General features: G+C 43.8%; 1 protein-coding gene across 1 annotated transcript; it reads left to right on the forward strand.

Annotated features, from left to right (window-relative positions):
• Window positions 1-225: 225 nt before the first annotated feature.
• Window positions 226-21049, forward strand: RETREG3 (reticulophagy regulator family member 3). The gene is made up of 9 exons (XM_082861492.1): window positions 226-536; window positions 12032-12138; window positions 13859-13889; window positions 14820-14946; window positions 15587-15671; window positions 16477-16614; window positions 17656-17738; window positions 18384-18516; window positions 18920-21049. Exons 1-9 carry the CDS (start codon window positions 298-300, stop codon window positions 19375-19377), a joined length of 1401 nt encoding a protein of 466 aa, XP_082717618.1. The 5' UTR covers window positions 226-297; the 3' UTR covers window positions 19378-21049.
• The last annotated feature ends 1102 nt before the right edge of the window (window positions 21050-22151 follow it).

The following is a 22151-nucleotide window of genomic DNA, read 5'->3' on the forward strand; positions in this document are numbered from 1 at the left end:
CAAACAACTCGCTCCGCCCACGAACATTCTTCGCTCCAATGAGAACTGAGTTCTGCCGACCGCACTTCCTTAATCACTTGGTTTCAGTCTTGCAGACTGCGCGTGCGCGGCTCCTGATTGGGGCGCCGGGGACGTACTTTGACGCAGCGTTCTTTTCTCTGGGTGGACAGGAGTTAGACCCTACGCGCAGGCGCACTGTGGAGGGAAGCGGCCTTCCCGCCGAATCTTGCACCTGCGCAGTTGGTGTTATTGTGACTGTCGAGCCGTGGCCCCGGATGTTGTGGCTGCCGGGGGGAGATGGCGGAGGCTGAGGGGGTGGCCGTGGCCCCAGGCCCAGCTTCGGGGCAGACTTTCAGGGGCCGCCGCAGTATGTCAGGCTCCTGGGAGCGTGACCAGCAGGTTGAGGCGGCGCAGCGGGCCCTGGTGGAGGTGCTGGGGCCTTACGAGCCTCTGCTGAGCCGGGTGCAGGCAGCCCTGGTGTGGGAGCGGCCAGCCAGGAGCGCCCTGTGGTGCCTGGGGCTGAACGCGGCTTTCTGGTGAGAGAACTGGATCCTCGGAAACCCTCCGAGGCGCGAATTCGTCAGGTTTCTCTAAGGCTCTATCTCTCGCCCCCCTTATTTTCTTCGCTGCATTGGCTCCTTCCTGTACCTGCCTAATTTTGCCTCACCTTCCACTGCTTCCCGCCTGCGGCTTTAGCACCGCAGTTCTCCCCAGGGCCTTCCAGTTGTTTCCCGTGCTTTATCTGCTCCCGCACCCTCGCCCCGCACATCTGGCAGGAGCTTCTAGTAACATCTTGAGCCGCTCGCAGTGAGCGAGGGCGCCTCATATTAGCCAGGGGAAGCTGTGTCCCGTTAAGGCCATCACCTCCCTTCTCTCTTTTTTTTTTTTAACATCTTTATTGGGGTATAATTGCTTTACAATGGTGTGTTAGTTTCTGCTTTATAACAAAGTGAATCAGTCATACATAAACATATGTTCCCATATGTCTTCCCTGTTACCTCCCTTCTCTTGTCTGCTCAACAGTGGTTTGAAAACTGTCTCCAGGGATTTTAGTAATTATTATTGGGGTAGATGCGTGAGGCGTGAGCTCTTGAAAAGGTATACATAGGTGTGATAAGAAAACAAACTTGAGCGATCTGAATTAGCATGTTAGATAGATATCCTTTCGCCCACTCGGGAAGTTTGCGAAGTCTGAGCGTCCGTGAGAGCCTCCATAGTTGCAACTTGAAAGAAAATTGTAAGCTTTTAAAGAACAGTTATGAAATAGTGATTGTGAGATTTCACCCGTTTCAAAGTCACGTATGACGGCAAGTCTTCCCTGTTCCAGGGAGTTAGAGAGGCATCCTTAGCCACGGTTTATAGCCAGGGAAATTGAGGGTGTCTAATAGTGTGTGTATTTTCCTGAGCTGGAAAAGTGGGGCTACAAGTATGCTTTAAGAATCTGTCTGTGTCATGCTCTGTGAAAATGGAACTGCTGCTTCTCTGAGTTGTCATCACCTAAAGTGGACTTAGGTCTTCATAAGATGTGCCAAGCAGAGTTTGGATTTATTAATAACTAGGGAAGTATTGATCAGATTCCAAGGGAACTGAAGTGTAGGGTGGCTTCTACAGCTGAGTGAAATAAAGCTGTTCTGGATAAGTCTGAAACAAAACAAAGTGTGTGTTTCCAAAACAAAATTGTTTTTGCTAAAAATACATTTCCTCTTGAAATTCTTGGATTTAAAACCAAAACATTTATTATTCTTTGTCTGAAAGAAGACTTTCAGTGAGCTAGAGCAAAATGAATAATTCCAAGTTCATTGACAGGAAGACACACTGGTGCTTATTACAGTAATCCTCTCACAGTTTGAAGGAGACTCAGGTTAGAGGTGTCACAGCAGTTGTTGCTTCTAGAGTCTTGAGCAAACTTGATGATAAACTTCTCCTACAGCATTCTTCATTCATTCATTCATTTATTTTTAAATTATTTTGTGTCCCTCATGACTTTTTTAAAGAGGGTTCTTTTTTTCCTTCATTTATTTATTTATTTTTGGCTGCTATGGGTCTTCGTTGCTGGGTGTGGGTGTTCTCTAGTTGTGGCGAGCGGGGGCTACTCTTCATTGCGGTGTGCGGGCTTCTCATTGCGGTGGCTTCTCTTGTTGCAGGGCATGGGCTCTAGGCGCACAGGCTTCAGTAGTTGTGGCTCGTGGGCTCTAGAGCGCAGGCTCAGTAGTTGTGGCGCACGGGCTTAGTTGCTTCACGGCATGTGGGATCTTCCCGGACCAGGGCTCGAACCCGTGTCCCCTGCCCCTCTTCATTTATTTATTTATATATTTATTCTTTTGCGGTACGCGGGCCTGTCACTGTTGTGGCCTCTCCCGTTACGGAGCACAGGCTCCGGACGCGCAGGCTGCGGACGCGCAGGCTCAGCGGCCATGGCTCACGGGCCCAGCCGCTCCGTGGCATGTGGGTTCCTCCCGGACCGGAGCACGAACCCGTGTCCCCTGCATCGGCAGGCGGACTCTCAACCACTGCGCCACCAGGGAAGCCCCTTCATTTATTTTTGATAGTGTTTCTTCCTTGATCCCCAGGTATCTACTTCTCTCCTTGGCTGTCTGTCAAAAACCTTAACTGTAGCACCTCATTCTGGAGCAGTTTCCAAAATGACCTTTTCTTCTTTTCCTGTCACCTCCCTATCCCAACCTCTAACCGCAGACCATTTAGTCAGAACTTCATTTCCTACATTGGGTTTGTACTCCTAGGAAAAAAGTTGATCATAAACCAGTTTGTGTCAGAGTGTGACTGATATATAAAAACTTTATCAGGATTTAAATGAATCCTGAGAAACCAAGGGTTTATTAATGCAGATAGATCAGTAGCATGTATGTTGTTATTTTTGAGGAGAGGGCTTTCCACATCCCCCTTGCCTGAGAGCGATTTTCAAAATAGAATGTGGGGTTGAGATCTGCACATAAGGAGCCGCTCTGACTGAGACACATCTTTAAATGTTAGTTATCTTTAATTTACTGGCTCCCAATAGTATATACTTAAGTTTACTAATATGCTGTGTTTAGAATCTCACTCAGATCCCCTTTACCTACTCTGAGTCTCTTAAAGCATCCGTGTGATTGGTCTTTATCTCTGGCATTTCCTGGTAGCTTGCCTGTTGTGTATCCAGAATGCAGTTACTCCTGTTACGTTCCCATCAGGCTCTAAGTAGCTGAGGGAGAGATGTAGCAAAATGAGGGTGTGACTCTTGAGAATGAAAGAGCAATTGGGTATGCCATTCTTGGAGAGGACTCATACCTGTGAAGGGTACAAAATGACTGACCCCAGAGGCTAGGGTAGTTTTAGCATTGGAATCCACAGGATTGTTTGTTTTAGGAAATGAGCTTCCTTGGAAGGTAGTGTGAGGTTCAAAATAAAAGTTAGACTTCACATTCCAGTAGCATCAAATTAATGTGGGTGTTGACGTTTTGCTTAGGAATGTTGAAGAGTAACTGCTTTGTTCTCACTTTATTTAAAAAAGCAATTTAAGAAACACAGGTGGATCCATTAGCTCAGGTCAGAGAAAAATCAAGTCTGAAACATTTTACTTTTCTTTCATTATTTGTTTTGAATAATGATATGTCATTAACTGAGGTGTTTTATACATTTTGAGGTATTAGAAGACTGGATAGGAATACAAACAAATCATCAGAATTCAGGTAGGTAGCTCTTAACTTTCAGTGTTCTGTCTTCTCATTTGAGGTTTTTCCATACCTGTGAATGTGCCCTCTTACATATTAATAAAAAACAACATAAAAGATAGGGATAGATGTAGATGCCTTGCTCCTATAGTATTTCAAGGCTTTCACTCTTATTTTCAGGTTCCAGAAAAATTATAGTGATCCTATTAGAGATCTTCCAGCCTATATTGCTTCTGGTCACTTATATGTTATTTTCTCTAGTGTAATAACAGAAATGTCAGGCCTTCCTTATCAATAGCCTATATTTTCATTAGCCTCAGCACCACCTGTAAATGAATGATTTGGGGGAAGAATATGAGTCAGCAAGAGTCTGTCGTGACAGGATCAGAAAAGAAAAGTTTCAGTAACTTTTTAGTTTGACTCATAAGATAAGGGGAGGACAAAGGAGCCCTGGAAATGTGTGTGAACTCTAAGCCCTCGCACCGCCTCCTATGAAGTACATATGGTTCAAGGAGGGCTAGATGACTGCTGAGCTCCTTTTCAGTTTTTAGCAGTCTGTGATTCTAGATGGTCTTCAAATTAGGAATATTGATTTAGAGCAATCCACAAGCTGTTTTTTCTCTGTTGGGATCTGCTTTTACAGTCACTAGTCTGAGTTAACCAATCCCCCCATCCCCCCCCCCCAAAAATAATGACCGGAGAAGTGATTAAAGGTATACCACAATGCTGATCTAAAAGGTTAGAATTTGAGGGACTTCCCTGGTGGTCCAGTGGTTAAGACTCAGTGCTCCCAATGCAGGGGGCCGGGATTTGATCCCTGGTCAGCGAACTACATCCCACATGCCGCAGCTAAGAGCCCGCATGCTGCAACTAAAAGATCCCGCATGCAGCAACTAAAGGTCCTGTGTGCCGCAACTAAGACCGGACGCAGCCAAATAAATAAATATTTTTTAAAAGTTAGAATTTGAGTAAAAAGTAATAGTGAGAGATAGGAGATGGAAGGGAGGGCCTATTTAAGTAGAAACATTTGTTCTGTGAAAAAAAAAATCTACACGTCAAATTTCAGTTGAAATCTATTGAGCAAATGTTTCTGATGATAGTTTTGGAGGGTTCTTGTTGCTTTTGATAGCAAGGAAGACTCCCAGAGATGCCTTGGCTTACTTTTTTTTTTTTGCCTCTCTTTTGCCATCAGTTTTTATCTCTTCTGATTATAAGGATGCTTTCTTTTTTTTTTTTTTTGAATTTTATTTTATTTATTTTTTTATAGGTTGGGTGTTTTCTGTCCATTAACATAAGGTAGGTCATTTGCAGCTAGCTGGTTTCATTTCTGGTTTTGTGCAAGCAGCAACTATCTCTACATGATATTGGTTGGGTTAATTTGTTTTCTTTCTGATTTACCAGTGACTGACTCATTAAGCAGACAGCCACAAGTGCTGTACAATAGTGGGCTTTCTGTCCCTATAGGATGGGATGCTTTGTTCGAAGTGCCAAGCTTACTCCATAATAACAAAGCAACCCAGAAATAGTATCTTCTTTGATTGAAAATAGACTTGGGATCTTTCTTTTGTTTATGATTATAACAAACTTTAATTTATCTGTACTAATGATGAGGATCCATGGTATATTTGACCTCAGAAAAATTGTTTATTTTTGAAATTTCTCATGAGTTTTCTGGACACCAGATTGTTTTTCCAAGGAGTATTCTATTTAGACTGATAATTAATTGGATTTTAGCCCATAATAAAGGGGATGGACAGTTTATAAAAAGACAAAAAAACCCAAATAATAATAAATCAATAGATATATAAATTTTTACATATTAGTAATAAAAAATTCTAATATAAGTGGCAGTGAGTTTCTAATTTCTGCCTATTAGGTTTTTTAAAATGATAGTATTTAATTCCGGGCACAATATGGAAAAACTGGTTTATGGTTGATAGGAACATAAATTCAACAGACTTTCTGGAAAGTAATTTAGCAACATGTATTAAGATACTTAAAAAGTTATTACCTTTTCAGGGGCTGGGAGAAATGGGGAGTGATTGCTAATGGGCATGGGTTTCTTTTTGGGGTGATCAAAATGTTCTAAATTAGATAATGGTGATAGTCACACAACTCTGAATATACTAAAAAACATTGAATTAGTTTGAAAGGATACATTTTATGGTATGCAAACTGTATCTCAATAATACTGTTACAAAAAAAAAAGTTAATGCTTTTTGACCTGGTACTTCTATTTAAAGTGGCTAATCATAAATAAGGTCAAAGATTTATGCTCAGTGATATTAGTTCAGCTCTGTTACATCAAAAATTGGAAACATCTCAGTTCAATTAGGGAAAGGTTTAGAAAACTAATTGTAGGGGCTTCCCTGGTGGCGCAGTGGTTAAGAACCCTCCTGCCAATGTAGGAGACAGGGGTTTGAGCCCTGGTCTGGGAAGATCCAACATGCCGCGGAGCACCTAAGCCTGTGCGCCACAACTACTGAGCCTGCGCTCTAGAGCCCACGAGCCACAACTACTGAGCCCGCGTGCCACAACTACTGAAGCCTGTGCGCCTAGAGCCCGTGCTCCACAAGAGAAGCCACTGCAATGAGAAGCCCACGTACCGCAACAAAGAGTAGCCCCTGCTCACCGCAACTAGAGAAAGCCCGCGTGCATCAAGGAAGACCCAGTGCAGCCAAAAAAAAAAAAAAAAAAAAAACCACCTAATTGTATCTGTGTATGATGTAATCATTTTCAAGTTGTGGTGCTTTTCTGGTGATGAAGGAAAACATGCCTATGTATTTTTAAATGAAGGAGGAGGTTTTTAAACCAGATATTCTATATACTTCCATGGAGTTTTTACATTTGAATATTTTTTTAAATGAAGAACCTCTGTTGCCATTTTAGGGTATGTGTGTAGATAATAGGTTATTTTTTAAACTTTTTACTATGGAAAATTAAAAACATATATATAAGCAGTCAGAATAATAGTATGTATTACAATTGTACCCAGCTTTAAAATTTTTCAATTCATGGCCAATTTTGTGTCTTCCATACCCCAGTTCTTTTCCGCTCCCTTTCTTGTTTTGAGGGAAATCCTAGACGTCATGTCATTTAATCTCTTAAGTATTTCAGCATGTGACCCTGAAAAATAAAGATTTTTTAAAAAATGTAAAAAATTAATGGCTCCAGTCAGTGTAAAAAATTAATGGCTCCAGTCAGTGTTCAAATTTTCTCATAAATGTCACTTTGTTTTTTCAACAGTTCTTTGGGGTTAGCATCCAAATGCAGTCCACATATTGTGACCGATTGTTCTGTTTTTAGCATCTCTTTTACTCTGTTGCTTCCCTTTCAGTCTTTTTTCCTCTGCAATTTATCTGTTGAAGAAACCAGTTTGTCCTGTAAAGTGTCCTACAGATTGAATTTTGCTGATTGCATCCCTGTGGCGTAACATGTTCCCCTGTGCTCCTCTGTGTATTTCCTGTAAATTGGTAGCTAAATCTAGAGTCTTGATCAGATTTAGTTTCAAAAAAAAAAAAATTTTTTTTTTATTGGCAAGACTGTTTCATACGGGTGATAGTGTACTAATTATTTTTATTTTCTTCCTTAATTAGTAATTATATTTTCTAAAATTTCTCCTGTAAACATGCTTGCCTTTAGAAATATGAAAAAATAAATATCATTAAGGAAAAGTCTATTGTGAGCCTACAATGGGTAGAAGGAGTAATGGGCTATGGGCAGTAACCAAATTAAATAATTCACATGTGAATATCCAGAACTGACTGCATTTGTAGTTATCTTTGCTAAATTGGAAAGTTCTCATGCTGATTATAGTTGCTGAAAAACGTTTTGCATGTTGTCTTATCAAACTTGTACACATATCTGCATGTGAATTTTTTGGCCTGCGTGAATAGACGTTGCAGGACTAAACTAATCCAGAGGAATCCTCCCTTATTTTTCTTCATTCCTTACCTATACCAATCTCACAAGTACTTTATCTTCAATTTTGTCTTGTCCTTGTACATAGTTGCAGAGGTTTTTTTACAGGTAGGCTTCCAAGTTACCTCCATAAAATAAAAGTGTAATGTGACTTTAGTATATCCCAAACACATGCATCTGAGATTGATATTTCCTTTTTGTTTAAGAATTTAGTATTGAGGGCTGACGGAAAGGAGCACACACTTATCCATATTCTTTTATATTTGATAGACCCCCTAAGGGAATTAATAATATTTGATATTAATTGTCTGGTTACCTTGGAGAGGTAACTCTAGTGGTTTGAGGTGGTCTTTCCATTAATTAAGATTTTATCTATATGGAAGAAGCTATTTTTCCAAGAATTGTTATTTTGCACCACACAGAAAAACTCTTCTTCCTCTTAAGTTTCTGCATTGGCTTGTTCAAGGAAAGGTTATCTTATATCTGGCTCTAAAATTGAATTATGGACCAGGATTAATCTGGTTCAAGAAGATGCGCACAGTTTCAGCCTTCATGATCCAGAAAATATACCCTTTGTAAAACTCTTTGCTGATTCAACTTTATCTGCAGGATAAAATCCAGTACCCTTTGTCATGAAAGGCCCTTCATGATCTGACTTCTGCCTCTCTCCCCATACTCATCCCCTCCCTCTGTTCTTTAAGTTCCAGTTCTATCATACTACTTGTAGTTCCCTAAATACGTCATTCCAGCTGGCTCTTCTCCCTATCTGAATGTCCTCTCTTTCCCCGCATCCTTTTGCCCTGTTGTCTTACCATTAATCTTTCAAATCACAGCTTAGATGTCCTCTTTGTTATCGTTAACTTGTCATGCTATATTACAAACACATACTGACATAAATACACTTGAGAGTATGGTCCATGTTTTACTCTTTTCTGTAATTGGCCTACTTACCACAAGGCCTCAGCATATAATAGGCAATTAATAAATGTTTGAACTGAGTTGAAGCATAGGTGGGGGCTCTAACAGGTTACTAAAATAGTCCAGCTCTTGGAGAAACAGTATTTTTATTGCCATCATCTTTGGAAAACTGACCTTTCTTAGGAGAGCTTAGTATCCTTTCCCTACCCCAATTTATATTTGTGTTAGTAATCATGATTTGGGAAGCAGAGATTGCAGACAGCCTGGATTGCCTCCCCAGAGAGCCCTTTCAAGTACTCCAGAGAAAACAGTCCTGCCACATCCTGCTGCTGGGACATGGAAGCAGCAGCACTGGGGAGCAGGATGCCCTCGAGACCTTCTCCTTGGCCTTGTTAAATTTCCTTGTTTGTTGGGATGATGAACTGGCTTTGGAGAGAAGATTAATGGCCTGGGGCAGCTCTAGAGGCTTAAATCTATTAAACTACTTTCATTCTGTAATCTCATATATAATTACAGTATCCTTCAAGTGATGGAGTGGAAATATTGGAATAGGGTTGTCATTGATGACTGGATTTCTAAGTTCTTGGTTTCTTCCATCCCTCATTCTTTGTATAGTTTAAAAAATTATGTGACATAGATTCATGTTTATTGAAAACAGTGCAGAAACGTCTAGAGACCAAAATTAAAGTTCCTCTGACAATTCCTGCTTGCATATACGTATTCATAGATACAGATAAAGCTTTTTTTTTTTAATGTAAGGATTATACTCTTAGTATGGTGTTCTGTGAATATGTCATTAGGTCATGTGTTGAGGAGAGAAGAGGTCATTTATAACCAACTCTTGGTCATCCTTACTCTTGTTTGATCAGTTGCTGTGATGATAGCTAATGACACTTCTACATTGTAAAACTGAATAGGACATATATTAGGCGTATATTAGGTGCCTTGTATTTTCTTGTCTTTTTAGCAAGATCAACTATGATTTTTTTTTAATTTTGTTAGTTGTTTTCTTGCTGCTTTTCTAGCTCTCTGTTCCTTTCCTTTTTTTAAATAAATAAATTTATTTATTTATTTATTTATGTCTGTGTTGGGTCTTCGTTGCTGTGCCTGGGCTTTCTTTAGTTGCGGTGAGTGGGGGCTACTCTTCTTTGTGGTGTGCAGGCTTCTCATTCTCGTGGCTTCTCTTGTTGCGGAGCATAGGCTCTAGGCGCCCAGGCTTCAGTAGTTGTGGCACGTGGGCTCAGTAGTGGTGGCGCACGCTTAATTCCTCCGCAGCATGTGGGATCTTCCCAGGCCAGGGCTCGAACCCGTGTCCCCTGCATTGGCAGGCGGATTCTTAACCTCTGTGCCACCAGGGAAGCCCAACTATGATATTTCTATAAGTGATTAAGTATGTTGTTTCTAATACCTACAAATAATCTTGCATGATTTGTTATTTTTTAAAAAATATTTATTTATTTGTCTGCATTGGGTCTTAGCTGCGGCATGTGGGATCTTCATTGAGGCATGAGGGGTCTTTCATTGCAGTGTGTGGGCTTCTCTGTAGTTGTGGCGTGTGCGTTTTTCTCTCTCTAGTTGAGGCGCGCGAGCTTAGTAGTTGTGGCGCACAGGCTTAGTCGCCCCCGCGGCAAGTGGGATCTTAGTTCCCCGACCAGGGATCAAACCTGTGTCACCTACATTGGAAGGTGGATTCTTTACCACTGGACCACCAGGAAGGTCTCCTGATTTGTTATTGTTAACATCACATATAGATGAGGAAACTGAGGCTTAAAGAGGTCAAGCTAATTTATTCAAGGTCATCAACTCAGAGTGGCTGTTCAGAGAAACAAACTCAAGTCAGTCTAAGAGCCATGCCTGCTGAACCGCCTCTTGTGATGCATTTGGCTTCCTTCAAGATCTTAGAACACTGTTTCTCAGACGATCTGCAGTGAAGGACTAGTGTTGTCGTTTTCCCCAGTCTATTTCTGAGCAATACTTTTGTAAAATACAGTATAAATGAGTTACTAGATATGTTTAAAATGCATACAAAATACAAGCCCAAATATACCCTTAGATTCAAAATTACTTGGTCAAATTGCTAAATTCTTACTTTCAATTTTTATACTTATTTCCTCACAGTCTGGTAACATCACTGGACTACAGACACTGTACAGGGCATTGCCCTAAAGGCTTTAGAGTTGGATCATAGAAAGACTCATAAGAACTAGCTTTTTTTGAAAAAAAATTTTTATTGTGAAAGATTTTAATTATATAGAGGTAGAGAGAATAGCATAAATAATCTCAAGTACTCATCATCCAGCTTCAGCAATTATCAACTCATAGTCAATCTTGTTTCCTCTTCTTTCACACCCTTTCCCTTGCCAAACCATTGTTTTGACGCAAATCCCAGATATCATTTCATTCATAAATATTTTAGTATGTATTTCTAAAAGACAAGGACTCTTTAAAAGCATAACTTCCATAACATCATAGCCCCAAAATTACAATAATTCCTTAATATCTTCAGATGTACTGTCAGTGTTCAGATTTCCCAGATTTTTTGTAAATATCTCTTTATGGTTGATGCCTTCTAATAAGAACTAGCTCTTCCTTTATTCTCTTAATGTGATACATTACAACTGTTGAGTTTTTGTATGTTGAACCACCCTTGCACTCCTGGAGTAAATCCCAGGAATTGGTCATGGTGTGTAGTCTTTTTAATATGCTGCTGAATGCGTTTTGAATATTTTATTGAGGATATTTGCATCTATATTCATAGGTATCAATATACTTTAGTTTTCTTGTAGTGTTTTTGTCTGGCTTTGGTACCACAGTAATGTTGCCCTCATTAAATGAATCAAGAAGTGTTCTCTCTTTTTCAATTTTTGGGAAGAGTTTGAGAAGGGTTGGTGTTAATTCTGGAGAAATGGCTTTTAGATGTAGCTTCAGTGCTCACTTTCTGTGTGACCTTGACCAACTCGTTTTACTTTTTTGAGCCTTAGTTCCTTCCTCTGTAAAAGGATATCTAATTGAATTAGGTGCTCTTTAGTGCATGTCTGTCCGTTTGTTGCCCTGAACCAGGGTCTAATTTGGTAGAACGATGTTTGCTTTCATCAAAACAACTTGGTCAGTACAAGAATGAATTTCGGGAATTCCCTGGCAGTCCAGTGGTTAGGATTCTGCATTTTTCCCTGATGAGGGCCCAGGTTCAATCCCTGGTCAGGGAACTAAGATCCCACAAGCCGTGCTGTGTGGCAAAAACAAAAACAAAGAATGAATTTCTCCTTGATATTAATAGAATCACAGGCTTGAAAGTTGAAATGGGCTTTAAGAGGTTATTTGGTTTAGTCCTCTGCCTTTACAGAAGCAAATTACTATCTCTGCACCATAGGTAAAATAGCTGAAGTCCAGAAAGTTTAAGTGATTTTTCCCAAGGTTTATAACTAACGCTTAAGTCTGTTTACCACAGGACCAGTGGTGCACATACGGTCTTTTCTGAAATTAGCTTAATTGGATAATGATCTTCTGTTCTTCCTTCTCTTTAGGTTCTTTGCCCTGACATCCCTTCGTCTTGTGTTTTTACTTGCATTCAGCTCAATGATCATTGTGTGTATAGATCAATGGAAGAGCAAAATCTGGCCTGAAATAAAAGGTAAGTCTGGTAGCATTTAGAACAATCTGAACCGAAAATGGCTTTTCTGTCATTTTTACCTTTAGTTTTAGGGGGTTTGGGGAGAGTATGTGGAGCTGGGAATATCTTTTGAAGTCTGAATTATTTGCTTTAGGAGACGTTTGAAGGGCTAGTGCCCCATCTGTAGTTCCTTAGAGCTGAGTTCTGTCCTTCTCATTGTTTATTAAGCTTAGGAAATCTGTATCCGCCACCTGAGATATTCTTGCCCTCATAATTGGCCTGAGGAATAAATAGTCCTCAAGTGGTTAAAAAATAATTCTCCTCACTGGGTACTACATCATTACCAAGACAGTATCAATTTGCCTCTGGAATTTCTTTTAAATTGTTTATTTGCAAAGCACTAAGTTAGGTATTATGACTTAGATAAAGTCCTCTAAGATATGGTTCCTTTTATCCAAGATGATACATACGTAAACATAAGAAAAGTTACAGAACAGCACCAGAGATGTCACAGTGCAGTATGTGATCAGTATGTTTGTCATGTATTTTGGCCCTAGCTCAAGCCTTGAATGAAACAAAAGATTTGGACAGGTAGCGAGATAAGTGGGTTTCTATGGGGGTCAGAGGCTTGATTAGTCTGAGGAACCAGAAGCTGCAAAGCATCTCCTGAGGGCAGGGAACTGATCATTTTCACAGGAGTGGAGAGGTCATTAAAGGGAGTGCTAGGAAATAAAGTGTGTTGGGATTAGATTTTATAAGGGCCTTTAAGTTAGGCTTAGAACCTTTATCCTATAGATAGTGGGTGGTCCCTGATAATTATTTTATTAGAGCTATATGCTGAGAAGATGTTAAAGATTAATTTGATAGCATTTTACCCAACCACGTGGTAAGAGAAAAGGGCGAAGAAGGGAGACTCTGGCTGTATCTGTGTGAGAAGTAGTCAGAGAGGTATCAGTGGAAACAAATGATGGATGGCTTGGAGAGCTGTGAAGACGGAAGACACGTCAAACTGATAAGTAGAGGTTAGGAGAGTAAGGGATAACAGCAGCTTTGGGATTTCAAAGCTAGGAGAGTAGCAGTGGCATTACAGTTAGATGTAGGCAACGTCAGGCAGGGCAGTTGGTTTGGGTGGGGAGTGAGAGAGAGGAAAATTGATGTAGGTCGGACATGGTAATTTTGAAGTGTTGGCAGAATATTCAAACCAGAGTTTACAGCTTTTAAATACATTCCCATCCTATTTTGGAGAGACTTCAAGGAATCAGGTAGTTCACCCACCTGTCTCATGGCTAGTGAATGTCAAAAGACTTTACATCATTGATTGTAGTTAATGGGTCTCTTTTTAAAGAGAATAGGCAGATTTCTAAAGTTGAAGTAGTCATATAATGCCTTCGTAACCTGGCACACATTGATGCGTACGCGCAACCCAGACACACTTGAGGGGTGGGATGGACCTTTTTTTATGTGCGCCTTGGCTCTCAACTGTAGTAATTAGAAGGGGCCCTAATGCTCCATTTGGATCCCCACCCCATCCCACCAGAGAAAAGAGCAGGCATCAGCCATCATTCCCTTGTCTGCAGCTCCCTAACTCTGGCAGTATAACATGGTGTCTCCTTTTTGTCGTCTATTACTGTTTCCTTTTCCCCAAACCCATTAAAACTTGAGCTATCAGACCAACAGCCTAACATTTTCATGTTTAAGTTTTCCTTACCAACTAATGCTGGTGTTTGTTTTAATATTGTAGTGCCAAGACCCGACGCATTAGACAATGAGAGGTATGGAACACTAATTAAATCCCTTTTTGTTGCTCTGATTGATTCTCTTGTTGTAATATTCTGGTTATAGGTTGTTAACTCCATGTTCTAGATACAAAGTATAAGCTGAGAACCTAGTCTGTTGCAAATAATCATTTTAACAAATCCTCAAGTTCAGGAAGGAATATGTTAAGATGGCTAGTGTCCTCTGATATTTACAAAAGATGTTTCTGAGAAAGAAGCATTACAGTGCCCCATAACCTGACATAACCAAGGAATTGGCTGCATTATTCAGCTCTAGTATGAAAACTTAGAGGCAACTTACTTCGTTTGTCTCCTGGCTTTTATACCAGGTCATTTAGTGTTTTCTGTAACCTCTGGCTGTTTCAAGTTCCTGGTCAGAAAACACAGTGGTTCCCGGCATCAGCAAGCCAAAGATTCCCCTTGTGGCTTACAGCTCCTGCTTTCCTTTCTCAATTCATTCATCTCATATATTTGACCCAAAGAATTTTCTTTGCCATGGTTTGTTTTGGTTTTGCTTTGTTTTCTCTCTCAGGGGCACATCCTTTGCCTCTCGCCTCTGCAGCAGTGGCATCAGACTGTGCTCTACTTTTTTCCCTGCGTTGCAATCACAGTGAATTGCAATGGTCTGAGCCCAGGAAAGATGTTTTTAAGCACAAAGGGCCTTGGAGCTGGTGGCAGGTTTGCACACGTGGATTGGGCTGCTTGCTCATAGGGTGGAGTTGTCAGAACAAGTCTGCCCTCCTAGTCCTTAAATTCCAGTTTCAACCTGGTGAGCCAAGAAGAAAGTCATGCTTCACCTCCAGAGCAACTAGGACTAGCCACTTCCCAGACCCTATTTAAACCGGAAGGACTGGCTGCCTTCACAGTGAGATGCGGGGGGAACCTTCAACACCCTCCTTTCACAGCTCCCCCTTCTCTCTCCCATAGCTGGGGCTTTGTGCACCCTCGGTTGCTCAGCGTGCCCGAGCTCTGCTACCACGTAGCTGAAGTCTGGGTTAGTGGGACCATTTTCATAAGGAACCTTTTGCTTTTCAAAAAGCAAAACCCAGGCAAGGTAAGACTCTTCCCTTTTTCACTCTCATTTCTGGCTCTCAGTTCAGTTCATGCTAAACTGAAACAGCCCTTTTACTACCTACCCTCCTTCAAGAAAGGAAAGACCATGGTGTTTGTATAGACAAGGGAAGTTGTCGGAAGGGGCTTCTGACTAAGACTAAGGCAAGAGCTTGACGATTCCTTCTTTGGGTGCTTGCTACTTAGATTAGGCCATCTTCCTGCCCCAAGACGGGAAAGAAAGCTTGCTTGTGTGCATTCTGTGTCGTTAAACATGTGGTAGGTGGTTGAGTTTTTTATTTTATTTTACTTTGACTTAAAAAGCCCACCACCAACACTTGTTTTCAGAGAGAACTTTTGGCTGAGTCCTATTCAAACCAGTTTGCCAGCATGAAAGGTGCGGCCCTGTGGGGTTAGCCATGTGAGAAGAGTTTGAATAGAAGTGGACATCCTCCCTTTCCTCCCAAACAGAATCACCACTGGATGCAACAGTAGCTAGGTACATGTCATTCTGACATGTCCATGCTTTACTCAGAGGTCATAAAGAATCATTTCTATCACATCTCCATCTTAGCCGCCCCCCATGCCCAACCCAGTCCCCTGCCGTATAGCAGAAGCTTAATACTGTTTCCTGACACCCCCAGTTCTGCTTGCTGAGCTGTGGGATACTGACCTTTTTGGCTGTCTTGGGCCGCTACATCCCTGGGCTCCTGCTCTCCTACTTAATTCGTAAGTATGGTATATACCTCCCCCACAAGCTTACCCTCCTCATAGCTTTTCCAGCCATAGCTAACTCTGGGTTTAGGGAGAGGACTTTTATATTTTGGTTCTCCAGGAAATGACCTTTTTATATTTTCATGTCCTGTTTAGTGTCATGAAAATATCTTTCTTCTTACCTGTATCAGGCTCCCCACATATAAAGTCCTTTTCTTACCAAGTCAGCTTTAGAAACTGATGAGGGTCCACTAACATATATTGTGTTACCAGCTATAAAGGACTGTCTGTCCCTATTTCAGGAGGGAATTTTTAGAGTCAGTGTATTGTTACAACAGTAGAACATAACACTTAGGGGATCCTCTACTAGCTTCTGTTTACCCTGGAGCACTTTTTTTCCCCCTGGAGCACAGTTCTGTAAATTTAGTTGCTTCATATTGGCATGAACTCTGTCTGCTTGAGACTGGAAGAACTGAGCAGTGATGGCCCTGGCCATTATATATCCGAAGCTCACATGATTTGTTGTGTATTTGCTGAGGCATTGTTACCATTTGGCCTTATTTATGGCTCAGCAACACCCATATGCAAGTGACAGCACTGCCTGGTCCTGCCCTCGATGTGTCAGCATGTACTCCGCTATGCACAGCCCTGTAGGTGACTGCAGAAGTCTCTGCCCTCCGGAACCTTCACATCTGTGAAGATGACCAGCAGAATTAGAATTTGTTGTGTCCAAGCCCTAAGGACACGATAGCAGAGGGACAGTCAGGACTGTTTCATGCAGCCCTTTCTCCATTTTGCCACTCTTTCCCACTCCTCTCAGTTGTCACTGTCATGATGTGGCCCCTTGCTGTGTACCACCGACTGTGGGATCGAGTGTACGTACGACTGAAGCCAGCTCTGCAGCGGCTGGACTTCAGTGTCCGTGGCTACATGATGTCCAAGCAGAGAGAGAGACAATGTAAGTGTCAAGGGGAAGCTTCCTTCCACTTGGACAATTTGGGGAGGAGAAGGAGAAGCCCGTAGGTCTGACATAATAGGTCCTTGAACACGGAGAAGTGGGATGTGGGTGGTGTGTAGGGGGTTGGTGGTAAAAGTGACCTTCTATTCCAGGGAAATCTGTGCAGGCTTACTAGTTTTTCCCGTTTGGAATTCTAGACGCTCCCATTTTAAACAAATAACGAGAAAAGTTCTCCCAAGTCAACTAAAAGACAGTGAAGATATTCCCAGTGTTAGCTTCTTTTTATGAAGCACGTCCCATGTGCTGGCAGCTCTGCATACGTTGTCTTATTTAACGTTTATAACAACCTTGAGAAGAGGGTGGTATTATCTTTTTCTGGTTGAGTTTCTGGTTGAGGAAACTGAAGCTCACGGTTAGTAAATGGCAGAGCAGGTCTTTCAAACTCCTAAGCTCGGCCTCCATTCAGTACTGAAAGCTGCCTTCCAAAAGTAATTTAAAACTGGCTTCAGAAGCCAGAAGTGTACTAGCCCAGGATCTTCCAACACACGAGTGACAGTCGTGCGAACTTTTCCCTCTCTTCTGTGGTATGGTCAGGTTGGGTTTTCATTAAACCCTGGCCTTCTAAGAGCCCTGCACATGGGCACCAAGGCCCAGCTCCCCCTAACGCAGCCAGTTGAATAGTACCAGTCCTCAAAAGGCTGATTCAGCCCAGGTGGGGCATCTCCCTTTGCCCTCTCTGTGACAGTGTCCGCTTTACACATTGACATCTGGTCTGTCCCTAGCTGATCCTGAGAGTTGTTGACAAGCCTGGTAGTTGATCATCTGACCAGAACAAAAAGGGAGGGATGTTGGAAGAGAGATCTTTCTCCTGTGTTATCAGCTTACCTTGCCACTTAGGCTCAGCAGCTCCTCCCTCAGGCGTTGTTATGTAGGCTTAGGGGGTTCATTCTCGTGTTCTGATTTTATGCCTTTGAAAGCCAAAGGGGACAGGGGTTTCCCCTCAAGGGAAGGCGTCAAGGCGTTTTTGCTCTTTCCACACAGTGCGCCGCAGAGGTCTACACGCAGAACGCGCTGGGGACAACCACAGTGACAGTGAAGAGGAACTTGCTGCCTTCTGTCCTCAGGTATCTTGGGTGTGGGAGCTGCGTCGCTGGCCAGGTTTTTTTTAGCTCCTTTTTAACCATCTGGCACTCATGTTTAGACAGTAACCAGGTTTTCAAGCTCCCTGTGGGCTCTCCAGGGACCCAGCTTCTTGCCCTTTTCCAAGGACCTCACTGCCCCAAGAGCAGTGAGGAGAGAAGCTAGTTTTATATTGGGACTTTGTATGTAGAATCTCAGTTTGAGCCTGGTGACCAGCACACCCTCTTCCATGCCTCCTTTTAACCCTGCCATCATGGCAGAACTTCTGCAACTGGTGTGATCGTTTTTTAAACAGCCCGGCTTGCCTTAGGTCAGGCAATGTGTGCATCCTCCTGGCACTTGTGAAAAGTATTCTCTGGATCAATTATTTGCTTAAGAGTAAGTGGCTGGTTGACACCCAAGACTGCTTTCCTTCCTGTGCTCAAGACTGATGAAAAAGGGTGTTTTCCCTGGGGGAGCAGCCTAAAAGGGGTCAAGATTTTGACTCAAGTCCCCATGCATTCCTGGTTACACTGTTGGCCTTAAGGTAGCCTTTAGGGCCAGCTCACTGGTGAAGCTGTAACTAGGGAATTGCGCACGTTTCTAATGGCACCATCTCTTCAGGCGTGTTGGTCTTTTCTTTTCCTAAGCTGGATGATTCTACTGTTGCCAGGGAATTGGCCATCACAGACTCTGAGCACTCGGATGCTGAGGTCTCCTGTACAGACAACGGCACGTTCAATCTTTCACGGGGCCAGACACCTCTAACAGAAGGCTCTGAAGGTAGAGGAACCTTGGACCCAAGTTGATATTGGCCCTGACTGTTGCCTCTCAGCTTCCCGGGCAGCGGGGATACTGCCCTCGCTTCTCCTGTTTTCTGAGCTGTGGAGCAGGTGGCAGAGCAGCTTTAGGGGTATGGCTCCAGCCAGGTGGCACTGCTGCTCTCCTAGAAATCCTCAGTCCCTTATACCCTCAGATTCTCGGCTTATGGGGGACATAGCAGAGGAAGAAAGGGGGAGTTCTCTGGCCAGTAGAGGTCACAGCAGTCTGTAAGTGGAGGGGGAAAGCTGACCGGTGCCAGAAATCCAGGGTGGAAACATCTGGTTACTTGGAGATGACTTGGTGGGTCTAGGGCATAGGAAGGCCAGGCAGTTGCCATGTCTCAGACACTCCTCTGTTCTCCCAGACCTAGATGGTCACAGTGATCCAGAGGAATCCTTTGCCAGAGACCTCCCAGACTTTCCTTCCATTAACGTGGATCCTGCTGGCCTGGATGATGAGGACGATACCAGCATCGGGATGCCCAGCTCGATGTACCGTTCCCCACCAGGGGCCGAGGAGCCTCAGGGCCCCCCTGCCAGCCGGGACGAGGCTGCACTGCCGGAGCTTTTGCTTGGCGCCCTGCCTGCAGGATCCAACCTCACCAGCAACCTTGCTAGCCTGGTCTCCCAGGGCATGATCCAGCTGGCCCTGTCAGGGGCCTCCCAGCCAGGCCCTGCTGGCCTACCTCCCCGGAGAGCCACAAGAGGTGTCCTCCGGGCCCCCAGTTCAGACCTGGACACTGATGCTGAGGGGGATGACTTTGAACTTCTGGACCAGTCGGAGCTGAATCAGCTGGACCCTGCCAGTTCCAGGAGCCACTGAGGCAGAGACTCCCCTTGGGCTCATTGTGGTTTAGGTTTTTTTGCTCCCCATTCCACTTAAGGTGAAGGGGCAAGGGAAGAACCCAGGTCCCAGCCCCCGAGTTATATATGTATGCTCAGTAGCCTGGCAGATGCGCAGAGGCCTGATGAGAGAGGACACTCACTCCTCTGCCACCAGCTGGACACTGACTTCTGAGCTCAAGTCACTGAAGTGAGAATGTGCTCCCCTGAGGGACACTTCTCTCCATCAGGATGGTGGTATTTCTGGGGAACAAAGTAGTCAGGGGTATTGGTTCCCTTTTGAGGGGATGCTGCTGTGTGCTTCTAAGTATGGGTGCTCAGAAGCCCTCAGTGATAGATCCCTTCCTTCCTCCCTCCCTTTATCATCTCCCGAGAGCTCCAAGTCAGGCAGCTGGGAGAGTTACACTGTCATCTTCCTCGTTTGCTAAGCCATGCTTTGATTTGCCTTTTTCTAAGCAAGCTTGTCCTTTGGTTCTGCAGAGCAGGCCTGTTCCCTCTGCCCCAGCCCATCCTCATTTCTTGAGGCCTAACCTCCAGTGCTCCAACATACTGCTTGTGAAATTTAAGAATGTGAACATGAGGTGGGGGTGGGCCTCTTCTACATTACTTTGGGCCATGGGGTCAGCTGGCTGGGAGGGTGAGTGCCTCTATATCTCATGGTCTCACTGAATGTTTTGGAGCTGCCTGGTTATTTTTGGTGCTGCTAACCCCTGGCTCCATTTGCCCATCAGCCTGAGCAGTGAGCAAAGCAATGCCATGCCATACCCATTTCCATGTTCCTGTCGCTTCCCCTGCTCCTCCTCTGGAGAAGCAATAATCCCACATGGGCAGTGTCAGAGTAGCACTTTACAGATGGCTCAGTGGCATTCATCCCAGGAGCCACCAGTTCTTCTTGCACCAGCTATTCTTACTCCTTGTTCAGCTCCTTTAATAATTTTGTTTTCAACTCCTCCCCAGTTTGGCAGGGCTTCTTTTAAGGATGAGCCCAGTTAGCAAGAATGTGTCTGTAATCAGCAGAGACCCCAGTAAAGGGTATCTGTTCTACTGCCCCTAATAAAATCATGTGAGACAAAAATTTTAAAAGGTCATTAGTTCTAAACCTGTGCCTCCCCAATCAGAGCTCAAGCTGAACTCTTCTGTCCTCTTTCCCTCTGCATTAACCCTTTGCTGATCCTCAGGGACCACTCCCCCAACACCCCTGTAGCTGGGTGAGGGATGTTGGACAGAGCCCATTTTCACGTGCTGCAGGTGGGAGTGTGCTAACATGTTTGCTCTTGGTTGATGGACAAGGTAGAGGCCAAGGAGTGAAAATAGTCAACGGTGAGAAGGGAGAAGAGCTAGGTGTCTGATTCATAGTCACTTCCCTTTGTGGAAGGTTAGGATAACGGCCTCTCCCCACTTTAGTGTTCTCAAACAGACTTTGGATACCTTCTCTCTTCCCAGAGCCCAGATGTCTTACAAGTGAGCTCTGATGTGGAAAAAACAGGTGTGGGAAAGGAGTGGGACTTTGTGTGTTTGCATGAGTGTGTTTAGCTTCAGGCCTTGGAAATTGGCAAGAGGGAGGGAAGGAAGGAGAGCAAAATCTTTGGAAGGTGTTTCTTGTACCTGTGGATCCTGCTCTGAATCTCCTTAGTCCTCCACTGTGAATTGGGATGGGGATGAGGGAGGGAGGGGTGCTGGGGAATAAATCTTGTATGAGAACAATCTTTTAAGAGACTGATGTTGAATGGTGCCTTATCCTTTGATAGGTCTTGTTAATCTGAGATGATATTAATTTGAGGAGGTGATAGCCTCAAAAGAGGAAGCCCATGTGTGAGGGACCCACCTGCCCACCCCTGTTTTTCCTTCTGTGATGGCCAGAACAATCACCATGGTGGGAGGCTACTTCCCCTCTCCAGGAGAGCCCAGATGTGAGCATAACCGGCACTCTCGGCTGGCATCTAGCCTGCAGTTCCGTCATTTCTGATTCATAATATTGTCCCCTAAACGTGTGAAGACAAGCATAGGTTTCAATGGCTAATGAGATTTTAGGTAATAGAAGCTTTTAACATTAGCACCGTGGCCCTCTGGATTGTTTGAACCTGCAACTCAACAGCTGCTCTTTGGCCTTCAGCTGACCTCAGAAACTAGAAATACTTATTTCAGGCTTTGTCCCATTGGCCGATGTGGGCAGGAGTGGAAAGCACCTGCCAGGTGTTGCCATAAGATTGTCTCGGCCAAGAGGAAACTTCTACAAGCATTGTGGCTTAAGAGCAGCGCCTCCCAACCCTACCTTCAACCACAGCATGTGCTGAGCGCCCCCTGTGTGCGAAGCTCGGTAACGGGCAAATTAAGGCAGCGTTATTCTTTCCAGGGCGCTTACCCCTTCTATTGTCTTCATAACTCCCCTCCTGCAAACACCTCTTGTTGCCGTTTTACAAAAAATGAGAAAAACCGACTGAAAGGTTTGGGCCGTGGGAGGGGACACGTCCGTAGGTAACTAGCCCTGTGACCTTGAGCAAGTCGCTTGCCCAGCGGGAGGTGATGCTGAGGTTTCTTTCCGTTCGAATACTCAGCCCAATTCAAGGTCACGAGTGCTCAGCGGCCGCTAGAACTGGGTCCCGAAACATCAGCGCGTGATTCCCTACAGCCCTGGTTCCGAGAGGAGTAAGTGAGAGGTTCGAAGCGCGCGCCCCGCCTCCCCGGCAGAGGCCGGGACCCGGCCGGCGAGACGTAGGCGTCCGAGTTCCCGGCCGAGCTGAAACACGGTGTCCG

Source organism: Leucopleurus acutus (genome assembly GCF_964270905.1).
Source record: "Leucopleurus acutus genome assembly, chromosome: 19".
Lineage (NCBI taxonomy): Eukaryota > Metazoa > Chordata > Mammalia > Artiodactyla > Delphinidae > Leucopleurus > Leucopleurus acutus.